Genomic DNA, 21,506 nt, shown 5'->3' on the forward strand with positions numbered 1-21,506 from the left:
ACCAGGGGTGGAATGCTATGCTATGATCTGAATGTGTCCTTCAAAATTCACGTGCCGAAACTTAATGGCCAATGAGATATTAAAAAGTAGGACCTTTAGATGATTAAGTCTTGAAGGCGGAGCCCTCACGGATGGGATCAGCATCCTTATAAAAAGACTGATGGAGTGGTGGCTTTTTGTCCTTCCACCTTCTGCCAAGTGAGAACATAACAAGGTACCACCTTGAAGCAGAGCAGCTTTTACCACTCAATTTGCCAGCACCTTCATCTCAGATCTCCCAGCCTCCAGAACCGCAGGAAATGTTTCTGTTGTTTATAAATGACCCAGTCTCAGGTATTCTGTTACAGCAGCACAAATGGACAAAAGCCAGTGCTTAATTTAGCCCCATACAGCTTAGCTCTACCCTGCTGTAGCCATCTTCTGCAGTAACAGGAATGCAGACTGCAAACTTCCACGGGCTCTTCTTGACCACTGATTGACCCCTTGTAGATAAAAAATCAGAAGGGCTTTACCTGTTGCTTTGGTGGAATCTTAGTCCACATTCTCTACCCATCTGGACTAAGGCTTACTGCATTTCCATCAAATCAATATGAGAGCCTATTAGACAAAAGGCATTTTTCCCTGGATGGGGAGGTTGAAACAATGAGCACCTGGTGGTCACAGAACACTCTACAGACTACAGTTTACATTCCTGGCTGTATTGAGCTTCTATTGCTTCTAGATTCACTTCTCCATCATACCTGTCCTCTGCAGCTGACTGTGGATAGGGCTCTACAGCCTACATTAAACCTTTGTTCAGATGACATGAGATCATTTCCCAAAGGGGAAGGAAGTAAGGCACAGGCATGAAAATGCTACTGTTTTATGAAATGACAGGGCAATGGGAGAAGGAAATTAAGAGCCCAAAGAGTGAGGACTTCTGCTGTAGACAGCTGCTTGTGAGGGGGTTGGCTGGCTCTGTCCTCTTCTCAGCCTGCAGGCCAGTGCTTGCACACCAGCCCATATGGACAAGCTGGCCTGGCCCTCACACAGGCCTGGGCCATGGCAAGAGCACAGCAGGATCAGCTCAGGCAGTGCCTGAATAGGAAGGGCCTAGGGAGGAGCCAGGTGCTGCTTCACACCAATGGAAACCGGAAGGGCTTTGCAAATAGTCAGGAGTTTGTCTTTTCACACTATGGAACTCTCAAATATCTGTCACCAATGCAAAGAAAGGTTCTCAAGAATTGTATTATAAAACAGAACAATGACACAACATAAGCTTACACATTCATATTTACATTATATTCAAAATATATTACAGTTTTAATTTATGAACAGAAATATCCTGTCTTTTCTTCTTTTTCTTTTCTGCTTTCTTTGCATCATTGATTTGCATTTTTACTTGATCTTGTAATTTAGAAAAGAATGCTTGAGAGGACTTTAAGGCTTTGTCTTTACCTTCATCCTGCAATTAAAAACAACACATGCTTATGCTGTAAAATGTACTTATAAGTGAAAAAAGCCAAAAATAGTACATCACCATTACAACAACGTATACAACCATAAATATGAAAAAAAAGGACTAGAATTACAGAAAACTAAATCAGTTAGCATAGAGGTATTCCATACTGCTACAACAACGTTCTTATAATCTAAGAGAGAAAGGAGTGAAAGACAAACTGCTGCCAGTACCCAGGTTATTGTGAGGACCCTACATGAAAAACCCCAGAACATTAAAGGTTGCGATTCCAGCCGGTCAGCATCACGCGCCTCCATCCCGCAGGTGGGCTGTCGGCTGGCTCAGACATTCCAGTCACCCAGTGCTTGCTATCCACTTCCCCCACAAAGGTCCCCTTGAGCAATTTTCTTTCCCTTGTCCTTACCTTTATGAAGGAGGCTTTGCCAGTTTTGGTCAGCTGTTTTAACTTCTCCGAAGCTACTGCTTTGCTGTATTTCCCTGCTTGATCTACACTGCTCTTTTCAAGCAGTTTTCTCCGCTTCTCCTTTTCTTTTATTTTCATACGCTTTTGATATTTCTTTTTCCTTCGCTCTCGTTTCTTGTCTGTAGCTGTTTTTTCAGCAGCTGTTTTTATATCTCCAGCTTTATTTTTCTCCTATTAAAAAAATAACCACCAACATATTTGTTAATCAAGTTTAACAACTAGGAAACTGGAATGGAAGAAACTGCAGGGTAGCTAGGGAGCAGGCTGTGCGTCTGTGGCCAAGTGCACGAAGATGCAGAGCAATCCCCACCTACATTCCAGTGAGCACTGGTAACTCAGTTCTTTAAAACCTGAAATGCATTCTTTGACAGCACAGACTCTTATAGTGACGGTTCAGTTCCCAAACTAATTCACAAGAAGGCAACATGGAGAGTTGGGTTTTCAACCTATCAGCACAAGAGGAGCCAGCCCTCCACAGCATTTAGATTCCAATGGGCTTCAGGGACATGCCAGAGGCAGCCTCAGCTCTGAGCTGCTAATGACAGCAACTGGACTGAGAACAGAGGGCAGAGACCAAGGGACTGAGGAAGGGAAGGGAAACATCTCTCTAGTGAGGATCAATTTTATCTCTTTTCTCCTCAGCTGCCAGCCTATCCTGCCAGGGCTGTCACCAGCACTGAAGTGGCAGAGGCTCAGACAGAAGGGGTGAGTGTAGGTGTAGCAAATCAAGCGAGGAGGGACAAGGAAGGCCCTGCTGCTAAGCCAGCCAGGAAGATGAGCACCTGGCAGAAACCATTATTACTATGTGAGGCATGAGCTTCAGTGTTCACATGGCAGCGATCGTTGCATTTGATAACCAAATGCTCAATTCTAGATTCAGATTCCATTACTAATTAGCATTACACGAATAAAATAAGGGGGAAATGCTGATACTAAACTATTGCTAGTATATACGCAATGCAAGCAATTTGTTTTAAACTTAGTAGCACTGCTAGTATTTGGATTGGATTATAACAAGATATTGATACTAGCTATTTTAAAACTGCTCTTATGGTAACTCTCAAACTGTACCTCATAATAAAGCCACAATATAGGAGACTGGTATTTGAATATTGTAACATTACTAGTTTGCTTATACTTAGAAACTGCTGAGATACACTGGAATAAGAACTACAAATGCAAGACAAATGACATTAAATAAATGGAGTCCGGCTAAAATCAACTAACTTGTAACAGACATTTAAGGTTTCAATACTGGCTTCTTACCTTGATCTCCTCTGGGGCCAGGAGAGCTGCATCGCTAACACTCACTGGGGCTACTTCCTCCATAGTTATGGCTGGCAGATTTGACACAACTTTAATCTCTGGTACAGGCTAGAAAAGAGAGAATATATTCAATGGGAAGCCAGAAGGGACTCTCGCACAAAATGTGTGAACTGTGAACCTATTAACTTAAAGTATAATATATAAAATACTTTATGGAGATTATCTTTTTTTTCACTTGCTTGAAAGTCAGCAAACCTAATGGAGACTATTTAAAACGTTAGATATGGTAACAGCCAAAGTCCTAAGTGGACTGGCATGACGGCAGTGCTGAGGGGCGGCACTGCTTCAGGATCCCAGAGACCTGGGTATTTTAGGGTTTTCCGTCTCAAAACCATTCCAACAGCACATATTTCTACATTTTTCCATAACATTTCTGCCATCTTCAAACATCAGTTCTTCCATCTCTTCCTCTACTATTCCTATCTACCATGCATGTGGACATTCTCAAACAACCATTAATGCTGTTTGGTAAGATTTGCTGATTTCTATTATCTTGACTTTGCTTACAGAAAAAAACGCTAGCTCTAAGAAGTATATGGAAAAAGATGCAAGGAAAGACGTTTATGGGAACAAGAGTCAAAACCAGACGACTGATAAATTTCCTCATCTTTCAACTACTGAAAACATCTCCATAAACATAAATATGAAATAATACTGAACTATTTTGAAAAACTAAAACAGTATCAAAATAAATCAAAGCTATCAATTACAAAAAGGGGGAAAGGATGCAATGTTAATTGAAGGACCATCTGCTTCAGATTTTTGCCTTTTTTTGAAAGAACTACCCAAGAAATCCAGTAATTAAAACAGGTTTCATAATGATCCTGTGATTAAAATGGTGACTATGTACTGCAATGACATTAGTATTCTTTCTTCCTCATCACCATCCTGTCCATGGAGCTATTTGCTCAAGGAAACTTCACAAAGAACAAAAGCCATAAACATAATAGGATCCTGGATTCTAAGTGAGAGAAAAATGAGAGTGTGAAAGAAATCATTTCTTCTACTGGACCACCATTCAACTGTTACTAAAAACACTGTATTCCATTCTAGCATTTAAAGAGAAATACGGAGAAAAAGAAGACAGTCCAAAAAGCCACAAAAGGCTGGGCACAGTGGCTCACACCTGTAATCCCAGCACTTTGGGAGGCCGAGGCGGGCGGATCATTTGAGGTTAGGAGTTTGAGACCAGTCTGGCCAACATGGTGAAACCCCGCCTCTACTAAAAATACTAAGAAATTAGCTGGGCATGGTGGTGCATGCCTGTAGCCCCGGCTACTCGAGAGGCTGAGGCAGGAGAATTGCTTAAACTCAGGAGATAGAGGTTGCAGTGAGCCAAGATTGTGCACTCCAGCCTGGGCAATAGAGTGAGATTGTCTCAAAAAAAAAAAGAAAAAAAAGGAAAAAAAAAAAGCCACAAAAAATGATAGCTGTGATTGGTAAATGGAGTCTACAGAGATGGTGTGTGAAATACCAACCAGAACATGAAAAAAGTAGTATCAAAGAGAACCTACACTAGCAATTCTACATTTCTTATGGGAAAAAAGAAAGGCTTTTCATTTGGGGCACATAGACACAAATACATTCACTTCTCCTTCACTTCCCAATATTCCAAGGAATGTCTAACTGCTTCCCTGCATTAGATCCTAGCTAGTGCAAGGAACAGAGTGGAACAGTAGATGCATTTTGTGCTGCCTGAAGACAAGTAGAGAGCAATGAACAACTAGCGAATGCCTGCAAATGTGCAATGCAACTATGAGGAAAAGGAGCTGAGTGGTGAGACATGCAGCAAGGCGGGAAGGGCAGTCTACCCTAGGTAGGGAGCCAAGGAACATCTGCAAGGAGGGGAAGGCGTCTAGCCTGGGCAATAAGGAGCCAGCCTTGCCAAAAAGGAAGTGCAGCCTACTGGGCCAGGGGGAAGAGCACAGCGAGAAAGCGCAAGGGACTTGGCCTGCTGAAGGAATCAGAAGATCAGTGCGGGTGGGGGTAGCGAGCCAAGGGAGACCAAAGGGGTGGGAAGAGCCAGATTACACAGGTAAGGCCCAGAAAGGGCCCACATCCTTCACCTCAGTAAGACCTGCTGGACAAGAGGAGTTGAGAAATTCCACTCATCTCTTCACCTGTTTATTTCACACAACCCAGAGTAGGGACTTTGGGAATCTAAAGATGGCTCCTGCCATCAAAAACTTACTAGCATGTAATTACAACTGGATTAAAAGCATACATATACACCAAAAAAACAAACAAAACAGGTAAAAAGCTTATTGTCTGAGAAGACAAAATATCTGCACGGGGAAAAATCACCTAGCCATCAACTAATAAGAAAGGATCTTGGAGATTAGCTCTTCTGTACAGATGAAACGTGAAGTGATTGCCTGTATCATAAAGCCAGTTAGGAGCAGAACTCAACTCAGGTTCTGACTTCTAGACTAGTCCTTAATTCATGACATTCCATTTCAGACAACAACACAGGCACCAAAGGGCAACATGTGAACAAGTACCAAAGGATGGTACAAGCATGTTTTATGGGTTCACAGAAGCTGGTGAGTAGATGAGGCTCCAAGGAGTAGACAGGTAGAGCCAAGTCTGGGTGACAGACAGACAGGGGAGGAGCATTTGAGAGGGTTGGGCCTGGTGAGGGAACATCATGCAGCGGAGACAGCATGGGCCCAGAGTTAGTTCTCACCCTCCCACCTCCTAAACCTTGGTTTTCTCCCCTGAGAAATGGAAACTATAGTACCTGCCTCAGTGTTGTGTGCATTAAGTGTTAATGTATGTAAAGACACATACATATTATTAATGTATGTAATATGACACATAGCAGATACTCCATAAATGCTGGGTATAGATATCCATACGTCTCCAAACCCATTATACAATGAAAATGCAGTAAGACTGAGAGGGTAGAGAAGGGAGGAGCCCCTGTGGCTATGGCTGAGGGTCTTTTAAAGTGTGAGGTAAGTTAAAATAGTAAGAGGCAGTAGTAGTGGGATGCCTGACCATGCCAGCCCCAGCTGGCAGGGGCTCACTGAAGATCTGGGTAGAGCCAGAACTGTCATGGAACCAGAACTGAGCCTTCCTCATGGAGATCCTGCCTGGAATTTACAGGAAATTACTACAAGTTTGTATCCTGAAACAAAATAAAGAGCTAGTCTCACAAAGGATCAAAGCTATGAAGGTCACCCTGCTCTAGCTACACACTGAACTGTTAACACACTTACCGGTTTAGGGATAAAGTGGAAGTTTGAGAGGGCATCCAATTTTAAGAAGAGGGAATCCATCATCTTCTGAATTTCTACATGCTCTGGATTTTCTTCTTCTGCTGTTTTTTGCTTAGGAAATAAGTTCAACAATGTCAAACTAAGAGACTTGATATATATCACAGGACAAAACACTAAAGGTCAATGAGGGTATTCCCAACTTCTCATCACCAAAGCTTCAGCTACAAGGAAACATTCCAAAAGCAAAATTAAAAGCAGCAGTACCATGAGGGTTCCAGCACCTTCCAGAGATGTGATGTGCATTTTAGGAGCTACAGTAACCATTACCTCTAATATTCAGAACTTAAAAATTTAACAACCTTGGTATTTACTTCTGTCAAAAATTAAGCTATTCCTCCTAAGATAGCTACAGTTTTGTTTTGTTTTGTTTTTTTAAGGAAAATAGCAAGTGATAACAAGTGTTGGCAAGGATGAAGAAACTGGAACCTTTGTGCATTATTGATAGGTAGGAATGTAAAATCATGCGGTCACAGTGGCAACAAGCTTGGCAGGTCTTCAAAAAGCTACACAGAGAATTACCATCTGACCCAGCAATGCCACTCCTGGGTGTACAACCAAGAGAATTAAAAACAGATACTCAAACAAATACATGTACACGGCACTATTAACAGTCAACAGATGGAAACAGCCTGAATGTCCATCAGTGGATGAGCAGGTAAACTGTGGTACACACACATAATGGAATACTGTGCAACCATAAAAAAGAAATGAAGCACTGACAAATGCCAGTCTTGAAAACATGACACTCAATGAGTTGTCAGAAATGGAAGGCCACATATGGTATGGTTCCAAAATAGGCAAATCCACAGAGATAGAATGCAGACTGGGGTTTGTTGTGGCTGGGACAAGTGAGGAAAGGGTAGCAACTGCTTAATGCATATGGGGCTTTATTGTGGGCTGATAAAAATGTTTTAGAACGAGATACAGTTAGTAGTTACATAACACTGTCCTAAATGCTCCAAATTTGTTCACTTAAGTGGTTAATTTTATGTTATATAAATCTCACATCAATTAAAAAGAAAAAAAAAGGCCCAGCACGGTGGCTGGCTGGGCACAGTGGCTCATGTCTGTAATCTCAGCACTTTGGGAGGCTGAGGCGGGCAGATCATGAGGTCAGGAGATCGAGACCATCCTGGCCAACATAATGAAACCCCGTCTCTACTAAAATACAAAAAAATAGCCAGGCTTGGTGGTGTGCACCTGTAATCCCAGTTACTCAGGAGGCTGAGGCAGGGGAATCGCTTGGACCTGAGCGGCAGAGGTTGCAGTGAGCCTAGATCACGCCACTGTACTCCAGCCTGGTGACAGAGCAAGATTCTGTCTCGAAAAAAAAAAAAGAAAAAAGAAAAAAAAGAAGTGTTAATATAAACTTCATAAAATTATCCAAATATCCATTTGGATGATAGGGACTTTTTTTTCTTTTATTTACATGTAATGTGTTAAAGATTTATTCTGACAAATCACATTGAAAAAACTGACAGCAATGTTAATTTTATTGAAGAGAAAAAGTAAATTTCATGCTTCTCTCTCTGTCCCCTTTGGCCCCAAATGCTTATTCTAAATGCCTAAGAGGGCTTTTTGTTTTTTGTTATTAAGACCCCCCCCAAAAAAAAAAAAAAAACAACCAGCAGAACTAGGAAAAGACAGGCTCTTTGCCTCCTGATCCTGATGACAAAGACGCATCCAGGTCTGGTTCCAATGTCCATCATCAGCACCCACCTTCCAGCCATGGTCAGGCATCACGCTACTATCGCTTCTTACTATTGTAACTTACCTCACACTTTAAAAAATCCTAAACATGTCCTTTCACCTCATTCTAGGTAACAATAGCTGTAAAATCAAATATGTAGCTGTATATTTGCTATATAGCATTTTTCTGAGCCACTTTATATACACAACTGTAAGTAAAAGCTCCTACATGTGCTGTTTACCATCATTTCACTTCCAGAATTAGCCTAGCTACTAGAACTCCAAGTCCATCCTCAAAAACTTCTGAACTGGCTGTTGACTCCTAAGAGAGAAACGAAACTAACATTTAGAGCTAGCATAAACTATTGCATTACATATATAATTTTTAACTCTCGTGGTCACCAAATACTTTCTGTATCTACTGAATCTCCTCAAAGATTCAAATGAAACTGTACACATCCTCCTTCAGCTACCACCTTGGATTGCAAAGCAGCCAGGAAGAATTTTAATTCAAATCTTCTCAGTTCTTCAATTTCACAGTGGCATCAGGGCAATTTGCTGTTGCTAACTGAAGGGCATTCATTAACAAAAATCTGTTGGGAATCATAAATGGCTTTTGCAGGAAAAAAATGCCATCTGATCCCTAAGTACATATTAACCACATTCCCACTAAATCAAATGTGAAGGAATAATTCGATCATTATATCAGCATACAATATTCCTAGGAATATGACCTTGTCCTATTATTTAACCAGAGATTTCTTTTCTTTCTTTTTTTTTTTTTTTTGAGATGGAGTCTCGCTCTGTCGCCCAGGCTGGAGAGCAATGATGTGATCTCGGCTCACTGCAACCTCCACTTCCCTAGTTCAAGCAATTCTCCTGCCTCAGCTTCCCAAGTAACTGGGATTACAGGCACACGCCACCACACCTGTCTAATTTTTTCATATTTTTAGCAGAGACGGGGTTTCACCATGTTGGCCAGACAGGTCTCAAACTCCTGACCTCAAGCAATCCGCCCGCCTCAGCCTCCCAAAGTGCTGGGATTATAGGTATGTGTCGCTACACCCAGCCCAGAGATTTTAGTTAAGTGAAAGAAAAAATAGACCTAAAAATCAGAATGAATTTATAATCATGTAAAATATGTTAGTTACTTCAAAATATCAATGAGAAATGGTTTTAAAGTTGTAGCACCACCATAATAATTGCTGGAAAGCTAATAATTAGTTGTAAAAGTATCAGGTGACCAAAGCCTAATTGCAAAGCAACCCCCGCAACCCCTCACATAAAGCGGGAATATTAGAACCCTTCTATTCCTAGCATGCTCTGTCTTATACTTAAATGATGTAGCTGAAGAGCTCAAGATTTCCATTTCATGTTTTCAACAGTCACAAAAAGCCTAGATCTCTACTTCTATTTCTTTAATAATAACGGTTTTGCCTTACAGGCTTCCTCACCTGGTTGAGTTTGATGTACTCCTGTTCATAAATTTCAGCAAGGCTCAATTTACTCTTCTCATGGTCTAAGGTTAAACGCTTTTTATATTCATATGCATCCTCTTTAGGTTTTTCTTTACGTACTACATCATCCCAAGCCTGAAACATAAAGGGCAGGTAGAACATAACAAAACCTACAATTTATTTCTAGGTTCACTTAAGAATCTTCCTCTGGAATATTGTTATAATAAATATTATCAATATATTAATAAATTATCATTAATATATTAATAAATTATTATAAATATATCAGTTATATTTATTATTACTCATTATTCCAGAGTAAGCAAATTATAGCAAAAAGAAAATTTTCAACTTCTGAAATAACTATTCAAGTCACAAAGAATAAACATTTGGAAAGCAAAGGCGGCAGTACTCAAATATCTTTTTCTGTTTTTTGTTTTAAATGAGTCTTCCTTCCTCGTTACCAACTTTAATTCCACATTTCCCCAACACAGTTTGTTTAAAAGTCAAGCCTTGAGTTAGTTTATCACATTTCATTTCAAATTTTAAGATGTTCTGCACATGATACTCACCCTTCAAACTCTATTTTAGACCTACAAGTGTAGGCAAACATTATACACATGTTATAAAGCCATTTCTTACTATACATGCTATATATCTAAGATTTATTCTAAGTTTACAAAATCATATCAATTCTTTAACAAAAACCACTAGGTTTTTAACATTTGAAAAAAATACACCATTGAGAAGTGGTTTTAAATTGTAGTACTACCACAAATGTTAGGGTTTGAACGTCCCCTCCAAAATTCATTTTGAAACTTAATCCCTGATGTGGCAAAACTGAGATGTGGGGCCTTCTAGGACATGACTGGATCACCAGGGTTCTGCCCTCATGAATGGCAGTTGCATTTATGGATTAATGGGTTATCATTGGTGGGGGAATGGTGGCTCTTAAGAAGAGCAAGAGACACCTGAGCCAGCATCTTAGCATGCTCAGCCCTTTCACCATGTGATGCCCTGCACCACCTTGGGACTCTGCAGAATCCCCTCTGATAAGAAGGCTCCTCCAACTTGGACTCCTCGGCCTCCACAACTGTATTCTTTTTCTTTATAAGTCACCCAGTTTCAGATATTCTGTTATAAGCAACAGGAAAAAGACTAAGACATATATACTGAGTAATGTGCCACACCAGATACTGTGCCTAAGCCAAGGGTTCTGGGTGCAACCACCACAGGTCAGCCACCAGCTTCATTAAGCACCGCCCAAAAGGTCAGCAAGACTAATGGCTTCTGGCTCCTCTCAGGCACAATACTCGTCTTTCCTAGGTACTACTAAAGAGCAGCACCTCACACAACAAAAGCTGACTAGGTAGCCTAGATTTAAGGTTTGTGAACATTAAGTGAAAATAAAAAGCAATAGTCCCACTCTCAAAGTACTCTCACATTATTCCTAAAAATTTCAGTGACATTTCAATTAAGTTAAATTTAATTCTTACTGACCTGATCTCTTATCCTCTGTTTAATGATATCTTCCAGTTGAAGGGTGGTTTCCTCTGTAATCACAGGTGCTAAAGGAAATACAACATTTATTCATTAGGTAGATATCCACTAGACCACTGATTCTCACATTGCAGTCCTTGGACCCACAGCGTCAGCAACACGTGGGAACTTGTTAGAAATGCAAATTCCTGGGCCACCCCCATACCTCCTGAATCAGAAAGTGGGGAAGAGGGACAGCTATCTGTGCTTTAATAAGCCTTGTGATACTCCCTGAAGTTTGAAAACCACAAAACTAGGATACATATGGTAGTAAGTGCTAATACTTTATCCAAGGTACCCAAGGACTCTTCCCCTCTTTTCCATTCTCTCTTCCATTGAAATAAAATGAAAACTCATTTTGACTTAATGGGTACAAGAAAGAAGGCAATGAGATGACCACGGTTTCAGGTTGGAGTTCAAAATTTAATCAGTGGACCATGACAGGATGCAAGCCTTTGCAACAGATTACTGCAAAAAACTTGATTAAAAACTATATATTAGGTATCATCAGTGTACTGATGTTAAATTTTTGGGGTGGATTAATGGTATTGTGATTATATAGGACAATGTCCTAGTTCTTAGAAGATACCTGCAAAAGCACTTAAAAGTGAAGTGCCATGAGACTGGCAACTTACTTAAAAAAGGGGCACATATACATTCTTACATATGCTGAGGAGAGAAAGTAGATACGACAAAATGGTAACTGGTGAATCCAGTTGAATAGCATATAGATGTTCACTGTAATATTTTTTCAACTTTTCTGTGTTTATAAGTTGTTTTTTTCTTTTTTGACGGAGTGTTGCTCTATCGTCCAGGCTGGAGTACATCGGCGTGACCTTGACTCACTGCAACCTCCCCTTTCCAGGTTCAAGGGATTCTCCTGCCTCTGCCTCCCGAGTAGATGGATTACAGGCACCTGCCACCATACCCAGCTGATTTTTGTATTTGTAGTAGAGATGGGGTTTCACCATGTTGGCCACGCTGGTCTCAAACTCCTGACCTCAGGTGAGCTGTCTGCCTCAGTTTCCCAAAGTGCTGGGATTACAGGCGAGAGCTGCCGTGCCAAGCCATGTGTTTACAAATTTTTAAAATAAAAAGTTGAGGGAAAAGAAACATCACCCCAAATCTTTGTATGAAATGGAACCATGGAAAAAGCACAGACATGACCACTTTACAGAAGAGGGCACCATACCCATCCGGACAGCATGGTCAAAGTGCAGGGTCTCCTCCAAGAGGCTGTTCTCTGGCCTCTTCTGTGCTGTCACTTCCCCCTGAAGCTGCCACGGCTTTTTTTCTAACAACTCTTTTTCTAAAGATGCAATTTTTTCATTCATCTAAGACATAAAATAATTAGTATACATTTAGAAAATAAAATTACACTTATATTTGTGTAAAAGTAAAAAATACTTTAAAAAGTGGGAAAGCAAGAAATGTACTGTTCTACAATTCTGTTCTTGCCATCTTTTTATTTTGTCAATGACTTCCTATTTCTGCTGCCTATGGTGGGGTGAGCTGCAAACAATTTCTTTTCCTCACTGATTTAAAATGCCATGTTTATTTTATAATATACTAAACTCCCCAGAAGCATTTGGGTTTGTTTCTGGGCTCTATTTTATTCAAGTGATCTATCTATTCGCAAGTGAAGTAATTCTTTGATTAGAATATTAGTATCTGATGGAGTCTGACTCTTTTGACTCCAAACTCAAATTCTTATTCTAACTCCTTTTTTTATATTTTTTTGAGGCAGAGTCTCACTCTGTCGCCTAGGCTGGAGTGCAGTGGTGTTATCTCAGCTCACTGCAACCTCCGTCTCCTGAGCAATTCTCCTGCCTCAGCCTCCCGAGTAGCTGGGATTACAGGCGTGTGCCACCATGCCCAGCTAATTTTTGTATTTTTTAGTAGAGACGGAGTTTCACCAAGCGCTGGGATTATAGGCGTGAGCCACCACGCCGGGTCATTATCTCTAACTTCTAAAAGACAACAATGATGACCTCAGTGTATAAAATGCCAGCCTTGGCCGGGCGTGGTGGCTCAAGCCTGTAATCCCAGCACTTTGGGAGGCCGAGACGGGCGGATCACGAGGTCAGGAGATCAAGACCATCCTGGCTAACACGGTGAAACCCCGTCTCTACTAAAAAATACAAAAAACTAGCCGGGCGAGGTGGCGGGCGCCTGTAGTCCCAGCTACTCGGGAGGCTGAGGCAGGAGAATGGTGTAAACTCGGGCGGCAGAGCTTGCAGTGAGCTGAGATCCGGCCACTGCACTCCAGCTTGGGCGACAGAGCGAGACTCCGTCTTAAAAAAAAAAAAAAAAAAAAAAAAAAATGCCAGCCTTTTCAGCTATCTTACAGAATTCTCTTACTTTCCTAATATCAATTCAGTTTATCCATTCGGTTTCCTCTCCAAATACTAACGCATTCATTTTTCACTTCTAGTGGAATATAATTACATCTGCAGCATTCCTAATCTTTTTTTTTTTTTTTTGAGACAGTCTCACTTGGTTGCCTAGGCTGGAGAGCAGTTGCGTGATCTCAGCTCACTGCAACCTCCACCTCCCAGGCTCAAGCAATCCTCTCTCCTCAGACTCCCAAATAACTGGGACCACAGGCACGTGCAACCACGCCTGACTAATTTTCGTATTTTTGGTAGAGACGAGGTCTTACCATGTTGCCCAGGCTGGTCTCAAACTCCTGAGCTCAAGCAATCCTCCTACCTTGGTCTCCCAAAGTGCTGGGATTATAGGCATGAGCCACCACCCCTGGCAGTTTTCCTAATCTCTTATCCTTATCTTTTGTAGTTACGCTGGCTTATGAGTCTAAAAGAATGTTAATCAACAGTGGTAACTGTAATACTGGACATCTTGTCTCATTCCTAATCTTAAAGGGATGCTTCTAGAATTTCACCCATCATGCATGATGGCAGCTTTTGGCTTAGATATATTTGTATTCCACTAGGAGTGAAAAAAAAATTAGAAATGAATATTGAATTTTATCAAATGTTTTTCTGACATATGGAGGTGACCATGTTTTTTTCTCCTTAATGTCTTGCAGTCAGGAATCATACTAGATTTTCTAATACTGATTCAAGAGAACAAGGTTCATGCAGTTGTGTGGCATAATTCTTCCACCGTGCTGCAGGATTTTTGCAACCCCGTTCGTGAATGTGTGTGTGTGTGTGTGTGTGTGTGTGTGTGCGCGCGCGTGTGTGTTTTAATGCTACCTTTGTCAGGTTTGGGTTTTCATGTTCTAACAGTTTCAAAAAAAAAAAGTTTGAAAGTTCTACTTTATTCTTTATATGTGGAAACTGAAATAAATTATTTGTGATTTACTGAAACTTAACTTGAAGGTCTGATGTAATTTCACAATAAAACCAAACCTTTCTTTCTTTATGTGTTGGGGGAGGGCGGGAGGAGTAGGGTGGAAGGACACTAACTCATTGATATTTTATAATGGTGCTTTTTTTACCTTAGAATTTCTCTATCTTCTGGGGACAATCTGACAACCATGGATTTAATTCAGATTCTCAAATTTTAAAAACAATTCTTTTGATATTCTTGGTATCTTTTATTATCTGCCTATTCTCATTTTTTTTTTTTTTTTTACACAGTCTCTAGCTCTGTTGCCCAGGCTGGAGTGCTGTGGTGCAATCATATCTCGACTGCAGCCTTGAACTGCTGGACTCCAGAGATCCTCCCCCATCCGCCTCTCGAGTAGCAAATACCATAGGCGCACACTACCATGCCCAGCTGATTTTTTTAACTTTTAGTGGAGATGGGCTTTTGCCCCGTTGCCTAGGTTGGCCTCGAATTCCTGGGCTCTAAACAATCCTCCCTCCTCAGCCTCCCAAAGTGCAGGTGTGAGCCACTGTGCCTGGCCCTATTCTCATTTTTATTGTGATAAAAATTTTAAGATAAATAAATGATAGAGCCAAATTATTAGACCCAGACTACATCTACAAAAATTAAATGAAATTTCACTTGTCTGAAATCATGACACAAAGAAACAATTTTTACCAACTTTGAAGATATGTTTGCAATGGTATAAATTAAAATTCTGGCTATTCGGCACTCACAAAAATCTGTGGAGTACCTTAAAGACACAGGTGATGTCGGCCGGGCGCAGTGACTCACACCTGTAATCCCAGCACTTTGGGAGGCTGAGGCGGGTGGATCACCCGAGGTCAGGAGTTTCAGTCCAGCCTGGCCAACATGGTGAAACCCTGTCTCTACTAAAAATACAAAAAAATTAGCTGGGCGTGGTGTAATCCCAACTACTCAGGAAGCTGAGGCAGGAGAATTGTTTGAACCTGAAAGGTAGAGGTTGCAGTGAGCTAAGATCACGCCACTGCACTCCAGCCTGGGTGACAAGAGTGAAACTCCATCTCAAAAAAAAAGAAAAAAAAAAAAAAAAAAAAAAAAGGACATACACGGTATCCTCCAAAGCAGTCAAAACAGTTAAGAGGCTCACAGGACAGCTTTATCAGGAGAGACATGCTATATATATAAAGACATTAGGGACAAAGGAAAAAACAACTATCTTTAAAAATTTTTTTTATTTTTGAGTCAGAGTCGTACTCTGCCACCAAGGCTGGAATCCAGTGGCACCATCTCGGCTCACTGCAACCTCTGCCTCCTGGGTTCCTGCCTCAGCCTCCCGAGTAGCTGGGATTACAGGTGCCCGCCACCATGCCTATTTTTTTTTTTCTTAAGTAGAGATGAGGTTTTACCATGTTAGCTAGGCTGGTCTCGAACTCCTGAACTGAAGTGATCCACCTGCCTCAGCCTCCCAAAGTGCTGGGATTACAGGTGTGAGCCACTGCGCCCAGCAGAAGCAACTATTTTACTCACAGGCCCCAAACTGAAATGCAGGCACTGACTTTTGCTCATCAGATGCTTTCCATATGGGAAGATTTTTGGGTTTTTGTTTGTTTTAAGACAAGGTCTTGCTCTGCCACCCAGTCTAGAGAGCAGTGATGCAATCATAGCTCACCACAGCATCAACCTCCTAGGCTCAAGTGATCCTCCCGCCTCAGCCACCAGAGTAGTTGGACTACAGGTACACATCACCATGCCCAGATAATTTTTGTATTTTTGGTAGAGACAAGGTCTCACTATGTTGCCTAGGCTGGTTCTGAACTCCTGAGCTCAAGCGATCCTCTTGCTTCGGACTGCCAAAGTGCTAGGATTACAGGCGTGAGCCACTGCACCTGGCCAAGATATCTGTTTTCAAAGGATGGTTAATAGTTTTCAAAGGATGGTTAATGTCAAGTATATTAAAAATTCCATAAATTACTAATTACCTTTTCCTGCCTTTTTTCAAAAGAGGATTTAACTTCATCAGAATTTTTCTTTACATTTAAAACACCTGTATCTTCAGTTTCCTCGTCATCTGGTAAAGCAAAGGTCACTCTTTTCAAGCTTTCTTTATGTTGTTTATCGTCTTCATTTTCTTCAAGGTCATCATCTTCATCCCTACAATACCAAAACTCTTACAAAAAAAATATGCTACTTTCCATTAGAAAAACAAAAGGAAACAAATTTTCCCTTAATAAAGTTCTTCTTTTATATACCTAATGCAACCAAATACTCAGAACTTCCAAAATCATTCAGTTATTAAGGAACAAAAGGTATTATTTAGGTAAAATGCTATGTAAGAAACAGAACAGGGAGGCCGAGACGGGCAGATCACGAGGTCAGGAGATCGAGACCATCCTGGCCAACACAGTGAAACCCCGTCTCTACTAAAACTACAAAAAAATAAAAATTAGCCAGGCGTGATGGCGGGCATCTGTAGTCCCAAAGGGAGGCTGAGGCAGGAGAATGGCGTGAACCCGGGAGGCGGAGCTTGCAGTGAGTGGAGATTGCGCCACTGCACTCCAGCCTGGGTGACAGAGCAAGACTCCGTCTCAAAAAAAAAAAAAAGAAACAGAACAAAAAGTGTCCAACATATATAAAATAAATTATTCATCAATCTACAATACAAATCTCTTATCTCACAAAAATAACAGGATTTTATTGACACAAAACTAAATCAAAGTTCCTGGTAAGGAAGGTTTGATTGCTACTACCAGTGATATTTTTCTTCATTAAGTGATATCTAATGTCCCTTTACATTCAGAGACTTTCCTCTGGCTATCTTGAGAATATCTGATATTAGAGAATCCAACTTCTTAAGACAGACACATTTGATAACTACGAGTACACATACATGATTGGGCAATTCCAGCCTACAATATAAAGGATGGTTCAAAATACTCACGTTTCCGAAATATTTAGTTCTTCTGCTTCCTCTTCAGCAATTTCATCATCATCTTTGTTTGAATCCAGCTCATCATCATGAACACTTGTTGTGTCTTCATCACTTTCAACTGGATCAAAAAAATCTTTGTATTTCAGATTTCTGGAACTTTTACCTGACTAAAAAGATTTTTAAAACTATTAATTAGGAATAGAAAAATACATTAACACATGCACATAGATTTGTATGTATATATTACTTTCTGACTTAATAACACTATGAGCTAATAACTAATAACTAAACTAATAACTAAATAGTGATTAGATGAAAATGGCAACTAATAACACTACCACAAAACTGTAAGACCAACTGGAACATAAATTGAACGGAAGAAGATTCATTTGTAACTGATAAGATAGAGCACAATATTTCTTATCACTAAAACTTCTAACTACAATTAAATCTCCCCTAGAAAAAGAGAACGAAAGCTAATTTGAGGAGGAAAGTGTTCTCTCCTCTCTCAAAACTTTACCTTAAGTTTTTTACTTCCAAACAGTCCCCCTTCATCTTCATCAGAATCAATATCTTCAAAAAAATCAATATCTTCCTCCTCATCATCATTATCATCTTTTCCTTCCTCTTCTTTTTCTATGTTTTCTAAATAGGCCTCCATTTCGGAGAGTTTGAAGAATTTATCATCTACTACAGACTTTTCTCTAGGTTTTCCATGTCCTTTGTGTTGCACCTTGCTCTGCTGTTCCAATTTGCTGATATCAAAGTCAAGGTCAGAATCCTCATCACTGAAAACTGGGCTTTTCCTCAGACCAGATTTGCTCGAGTTTTTAGTTCTCTCACCCACTTCAGGATCATCATCACCCATGTCTGACACTTCTTCCTCCTCTTCTAAATCTTCTAGGTCCTCCTGGTCATCAGCCTCTATCTCTGAACCATCCTCTTCACGTTCCTGTTCTTCACTCTCTGGGAGAAGACTGATGTCTTCATCATTAATTGTTTCACTAACTGCATTCTGAAAGTATTGTAAAATTGGTTCATTTTGCAATTCCAGTTGTTGCCAAATCTGCTCATCATCAAAATTTTCTATCACAAGTTTTTGCAAGCGGCTTCCATGGATCCTACCATTCTCTAATATTTTATTAAAGTCATAAAGCACTTTTGTTAAAGAAGTGAACTTTGATGCCAATCCATCTTGAATCCTATTGGGAGGAATTGAGATTTAGAATCATAGGTAATAATTTCACAGCACTCTTAATAAAATTTAAAAACCCAACTCTTTTGTAAAATCAAATTTGAATGAAGTGTAAGTATAGATTCTGGCCCCCAACAACATATAAGCTGATGACCTACATTGATATATAAAACCTGTCAACCAAGTATCTGTGAATCAGCTGTATAGATTTTAGGCAGGAAAACCACTACAAATTTATTTGCTTGGAGATATGTAGTAAATTAGCCTTAAATCATCAATTCTGCTACATTATATACAACTCCATTCATTCACTTATTCATTCAATGATCAACATTTGCTTTGGCTACAGTGGTCAAGGAAAACCTCTCTTAGATGCCACATTTGAGGGGAAAGCTGTAGATAAGGAGATGGTCTTATAAAGATTGGGAAACATGTATTCCAGGCAGAAGAAATCCTCTAAGATGCAAATCCTCTAGAGGTGAGCTTGAGGAACAAAAAGGTAAGCACGGCTAAAGTGTGAAGGAGGCAGAAGGTGAAGCTGGAGAGACTGATGGGAGCCAAATTACGCGTGGCTCAGGAGTAAGAGTTTGTCATTTAAAGTGTAAAGAGAAAACATTTTAGGCCGGGCGCGGTGGCTCAAGCCTGTAATCCCAGCACTTTGGGAGGCCGAGACGGGTGGATCACAAGGTCAGAAGATCGAGACCATCCTGGCTAACCCAGTGAAACCCCGTCTCTACTAAAAAATACAAAAAACTAGCCCGGCGAGGTGGCGGGCGCCTGTAGTCCCAGCTACTCGGGAGGCTGAGGCAGGAGAATGGCGTGAACCCGGGAGGCGGAGCTTGCAGTGAGCTGAGATCCGGCCACTGCACTCCAGCCTGGGCGGCAGAGCGAGACTGTCTCAAAAAAAAAAAAAAAAAAAAAAGAGAAAACATTTTAAGTAGAGGGATGAAATGATGATTTACACGAAGGAAGAAGAAAGGGAGGAGGGAGGAGGAGGAAAAGTACGGTGATTAGAAGGTTGATTGATGCAGCATTCCAGGCAAAGGATAATGGTGATGTAAACTGGAGTTAGAGCAGTGAATATGCTTAGTTTGGAGGTAGAACTGACAGGACTGCTAAGGAATTAGATATAGAATAGAGAAAAACGAAGACAATAAAGTAGCAGCCTACTTTCATGTTTGAGAAACTGGAAAGACAGAAGTGCCATTTACTGAGATAGGGAAGGCTTGCGTGGTGGTGTCAGGCCTCTGAGCCCAAGCTCAGCCATTGTAACCCCTGCGACCTGCACATATACGTCCAGGTGGCCCGCAGGAGCCAAGAAGTCTGGGGCACCGGAAAAACCACCAAAGAAGTAAAACAGTCAGTTCCTGCCTTAACTGATTAACCAAGATTACAACATTCCTCCATTGTGACTTGTCCCTGCCCTACCTTAACTGATCAATGGACCTTGTGATATTCTTCTTCTAGAGAGTAAGTCTTATGATCTCCCCACCATGTACCTTGTGACCTCCTCCTCTGCTAACAACAGATAACCACCTTTTACTGTAATTTTCCATTACCTACCCAGCTCCTATAAAGCAACCTCTTCCCCATCACCGTTCGCTCTCTCTTCGGACTCAGCCCACTTGCACCCAAGTGAATAAACAGCCTTGTTGCTCACACAAAGCCTGTTTTAGTGGTCTCTTCACACGGACGTGCTTGACAGGTGAGCATGGGAAAAGGACTTCAGGGGATGGCAGAGTATGGGTGGGCAGAAACAATAATTCTATTAAGCAGAAACAACAGCTCTATTTTGGACGCAGTGAATTTGAGATGCTTGACAGTACCAAAATTTTAAAAATCGTTAAAAGTTGCACAGTGCGGATATCCCAGTTGTGTGTTACTGAATTCAAACTAAGCAAAATCTGTAGTTGCTGTGAGCCGAGGTTTGAAATATAAATGAGTAATAATTTCATAGATCGTATTTTAAATTCTTCAAGAAAATACATATAAAACGCTTGTGCTGGCAAGAGACATGAAAGTTCTAATTCTCAAGAAGCTTAGTTGTGGGGGGTGGACAGACAAGTGACAAGTTCGTACTTTCAATAAAGTATGCTAAGCACTGAGTGCTTTAGGAGCACACTGGAGGAAAGAGAAACCAACAGTTTGTGTGTAGAGGGATGCGGGTGTAAGAAGCCCAAGGGAAGCTTCTAGCCGTTAATAACTGAGGTTAGGGTGATTTCAGTAACACTCAATTGAGAGATCCATCTATATAAATGTTAACAATTTTTAAAATTTTGATAGCCTAGGAAAGTACAGACTCCGAAATTTAGGGAAAAGTGATTTATATTTCCCCTTACCTTACCCCAGCTCCACAATTTGCAACCCGCGTCCACGTGAGACCCCGGTCGCACCCCGAGCCCAGGATCTGCGCACTTACGTGAGGAAGCACTCGGGCCGACCCGTGGCTTTGCCGACTTCTGCCAGACACCGCTCCAGGGTCCGTCGACGCCAGACCCGCGGGGCCATGGCTGTCAGCAACTCCCGACACAATGCCGCATGCAAGGGAAGGGAGCCGCCCGGAAACCGCTCGGCAAACAGGCGCGTAGCGCAACGTGGATGTCAGAGCCGAAAGTTCCGCTGCGCACAGGTTCCGGACTCGCCCTCAGCCAGAGCCAATGGCAGCGCGAGCGCTTTCGCTTCTGCAGGGGCACGGAAATCTAAAATCGCCATGGTCGGTCCAAACACCTTTGAACTCTCTCGAAACTTCGTTTTGTATTTTTCAGGGGCCCACAAAGGGTGACCCGTCCTGGCTTTAAGTTTCTGTTTTAGCTAAAGTAGGCGTGTTGAAGCAGGAAAGCAGCGCCCTTC

The 21,506-nt window shown here is 41.2% G+C and overlaps 1 protein-coding gene across 1 annotated transcript; it reads right to left on the reverse strand.

Moving 5' to 3' along the window:
• Nucleotides 1-1,209: 1,209 nt before the first annotated feature.
• On the reverse strand, nucleotides 1,210-21,292 carry MPHOSPH10 (M-phase phosphoprotein 10). Its single transcript, NM_001266435.1, is given in 11 exon segments — nucleotides 1,210-1,444; nucleotides 1,863-2,093; nucleotides 3,189-3,296; nucleotides 6,470-6,580; nucleotides 9,673-9,810; nucleotides 11,176-11,243; nucleotides 12,407-12,548; nucleotides 16,512-16,683; nucleotides 17,471-17,628; nucleotides 17,982-18,663; nucleotides 21,076-21,292. Coding segments are annotated over 11 exon segments (2,049 nt in total). The 5' UTR covers nucleotides 21,165-21,292; the 3' UTR covers nucleotides 1,210-1,294.
• Nucleotides 21,293-21,506: the final 214 nt, after the last annotated feature.

Source organism: Macaca mulatta, chromosome 13 (assembly GCF_049350105.2).
Source record: "Macaca mulatta isolate MMU2019108-1 chromosome 13, T2T-MMU8v2.0, whole genome shotgun sequence".
Lineage (NCBI taxonomy): Eukaryota > Metazoa > Chordata > Mammalia > Primates > Cercopithecidae > Macaca > Macaca mulatta.